The following is a 3,659-nucleotide window of genomic DNA, read 5'->3' on the forward strand; positions in this document are numbered from 1 at the left end:
CACTCCTGATTAACTAAGAAAATTTCTAAATGTGAATCATTATACACTACAAAACTTACCTCTGTGGAATGTAAAACATGTCCGAGGTGACTGGCTTCTGAAGGTGTCCACTGTACACAGGCCACAAACCACTAAGAATACGGAACAGCGAGCTCTTTCCACAGCCATTAGGGCCTGTAATAAAATTAGCAACAAATAATACTTTCACAAAAAGAAGAAACAAAAAATTTCCCATAAATAATACATTATGGTATATGATGCACTGATTCTAAGATTGTCACTTCTTCATGTAAGGAAAAATTTGTTATTAACTACAGTTCAAATAATTTGAACTGTTAATGTCAAAATCATAACTATGGTACTAAAAACAACAATGAAAATACCACTACTAGTAAGTATTGACAATTCTGGTTTATACCTTAGAATTCTTTCCTTTTAGGAATAGGTTGTGCCTTTCCAGAATTTTGGTTTGTGCTAATTGGATACCTTTCCAGATCTCAATATTAGTGAGTTTCCGCGTCAAAGTGTAACGGTGATATTACCAGTAATAAGGAGATGCATTCCAGGCGTCACAGTAAGAGTGAGGGATGGAACGACAACATCACAGTTTGGTGTTACAATGGGTACTTCTTCTATGAGAATGGTGCCATCTATGCTCTCTGTCACAATACCTGAATAGTTAAATAAAGATTTCAATTTATTAATATGGAAACAAGTAACAGTATATCATAAATCTAGTCTTAAAATATTAACATAGAATAAGAACAATCTTCATATGTAATGAATTTTATGAAACAATTTTTTTATGTAGTTTTAAATATCCTGGTTTATTGCACTTTAATATCCAATGAAGAGCAAGTTTCTTCCTTTACAGTCTGATCAAAGGTAAACAAGGAATTTCATGGGGTAAAACAGGAAGGGTCTACCATGCACTACAGTACCAGGGAAAAGATGATCCCTGATTATAGCCAGAATGCACATTTTATACAGAACCAATTTATAAGTTTTATCAGTGATTACATAAATATAAAGAAAATGGTAAGAAAACAGACAGAAATCAAGTATGAGAAGTAACAGGTAAGGCAAAATATGTCTATCTTTATCATGCTGCTGATGGAAGTTGCTGCCTTAGTTTAAATCAAATCTCTTTACCCAACAAATACTGCCATGAAAATCCAGGTGAGACTAGGAACAAAATAATTCATCTATTTTCTCTCCAATATCTAAAAGCAAACCGCTATAAAAAAATTACTAAAGATATCTTATGCAAGCAGGATTCTGACACAAGTAAAAAAGTGAAATAAAGATGAAGTCAATCCTTGCTGCAAATTAGAGAAGCACAAAAAGTGAATGAAAGAAAAGTGTGTCCAAGGAGGCACCTTTGGTCAGTACATGAGAAGTGAAGGAAGAGAACTGACCATTAATAACAGGCATGCCATTTTTGAGGATGAGGTTAGCCCCTATTCCTCTCTCTGGCTGTTTGTTTCCGTTGTTCATCACAGCTGGTCTTTGATATCTTCCACACTGCACATCCTCAAATACCTCTAGCATGTTCCCAACCCGAGCAGTATATCCTGCCAACTCTACAATTTCCTGAAAAATTGTTCTTCAGTTGTAAAACTGATTTGAGCTATTCATCATGTAATGCAGTTGTAAAAGTTTGTGTGTGAGCCACAAATAATTTTACTCTATACCTGCAATAAAACTAATAGTATCATATTAAGTAGTGTGAAACTTTATGTACTCAAATAGGTCTAGTAGCTTTAGTAAGGACTTATAATTAATAAAATAATAGTTATTATTGTAGTTTCTGTACCCACATCATAACTACCAATCTCTCTTCCTAACTTAATTGAAAAGAAACAATACTATTAGTCACTTCTGAACACAAAATAAAAATAACAGAATTATTTTATCACAACAGGAACACTGATACAAAATACTGATTAGTGTAGAGGTTGCAAGATGTAATGTAGCAAGAGACCTAATACATAATCCATTCATAGGATATGGTGTTAAAGTTATCAATGTTTACAATCATATGAAAAACATACTTACTCCTAGCCCTATTCATCTAATATCACCTGCTTATAGCATATCAATTATCCAAACAAGTATGAATTAAAAAGCAAGACTTGCAAAAGCATTAGACATAAATTGTAAGTAGCACAGTTCTCTTTAAAACCATGACTGTAATTTTATGATCATTACCCTTTCTTATCAACAAAGGAATAGCAAAAAAGCATCTTACCTTATATGATGTCATAAGACGTTCTATTGCATCAGCACCAGATGCTAACATATTCTTGGCTGTGGTGAAATATTGCGTTCTGTCTGACACTCCTCCATCTGATTCACCAGCTGTTTAGTAAGTAATTAATGTAAAAATTATTCAAATAAAAAAAACATAATCTAAGCTTTTTGGTGCAAAATATAATGGCTATGTAGAGTTACACAAGAAATTTTTAATAAAAATTCACAGAAACTGTTTGGTGATAACCACTGACAAGCATCCACATACATTCATTTTTGGTTGATGTCAGAAGAGGTATGGATACCATGACCATTCCTGCTCCAGACCAAACATACTTCATGAGGAATTGTTCTAACATGATGTACCACAGTCGCTTGTTGAAGATAACACCCATCTGTTTCACAAGTGACTGATATGCCCCTTGCAAGATGTTAAGCTCTACCTGGGAAATGAGTTAAAAGAGCAATTTAATAGGTTCCAAATCAATGTAAATAATTGGTAAAAAATATCCTACAATATGAATTATCCACCTAGCTGAAAGTCAAAGTCAGAAAACTAATTGAAACCAAGATATTTAGATGGTCTAAAACAATCATTCTTGGGACCAGTAATGCTAATTAATTAAGGCACTTCATCTTTAAGCTGAGCATACACTGACTCACTTCATTAATATAAAGTCTCCAATCCAATGGTATTTACTTCAGAAACACATGTTACAGATATCTGTATAAGGAAGCAAGTAAATTTATTTCAATAAGGAACTAGAAAAAATAGAATAGGAAGTATATCTATATAAAGAATGAAAGTATGTGGCTGTATTACTGAGAAGTGATGCTACAGAGGAATGCATAAACATATTAATGTTAGTAAGTAAGGATAAGAGTAAATATCTGTAACTGCAATAGAATATTTGTTAATTGCACCTAGTCAAGATAGTATCTGTCTTCAGTGTCAATGTAGTGTGTCCATGAACTTAGATCTGTGCATGTGTCCATCCACATCAAAGAGAAAAAAGACAAAGCAACATTTCCCTTGTAGTACCCACCTTGTGTCCCCCATAGAAAGCAATCTCTTCAGCATTTGTGATAATCCTGGAGTGAATAGCTCTCAGGTAGCCTTTCCTGTGAGCTTCCTCTGCCACAAGAGATCCAAACTTGGGTGACACTTTCCTTAGGATTCTTCCGGTCAGTATGATCACCAGTGTTCCTAACACTGGACCTGAAACAATCAAGGCATTTGGTCTTGAACTCTGATGGAGGGAAATCACACTGCAACTGCACATACACCCACTGATAATACTGGAGGATGTCAATGTTATTATGTATTATGGCATATAGATTAGGCAAACAATGCGATCACAAGTTCAAATAAGAACTAAATTCAGAACATTACTTAAATTCTAATT

General features: G+C 33.9%; 1 protein-coding gene across 1 annotated transcript in view; it reads right to left on the bottom strand.

Moving 5' to 3' along the window:
- Positions 1-3,659, bottom strand: part of LOC119593166 (ATP-binding cassette sub-family D member 2-like) — a 22,603-nt gene that overhangs the window by 4,520 nt on the left and 14,424 nt on the right. The window contains exons 2-7 of the mRNA XM_037942138.1: positions 3,300-3,472; positions 2,522-2,696; positions 2,252-2,361; positions 1,419-1,593; positions 543-671; positions 60-174 (exon numbers count right to left, since the gene is read on the bottom strand). Coding sequence (XP_037798066.1) covers positions 60-174; positions 543-671; positions 1,419-1,593; positions 2,252-2,361; positions 2,522-2,696; positions 3,300-3,472 — 877 coding nt within the window. The remainder of the gene's footprint in view (positions 1-59; positions 175-542; positions 672-1,418; positions 1,594-2,251; positions 2,362-2,521; positions 2,697-3,299; positions 3,473-3,659) is intronic.

The sequence above is a fragment of the Penaeus monodon genome, chromosome 31 (genome assembly GCF_015228065.2).
Source record: "Penaeus monodon isolate SGIC_2016 chromosome 31, NSTDA_Pmon_1, whole genome shotgun sequence".
Lineage (NCBI taxonomy): Eukaryota > Metazoa > Arthropoda > Malacostraca > Decapoda > Penaeidae > Penaeus > Penaeus monodon.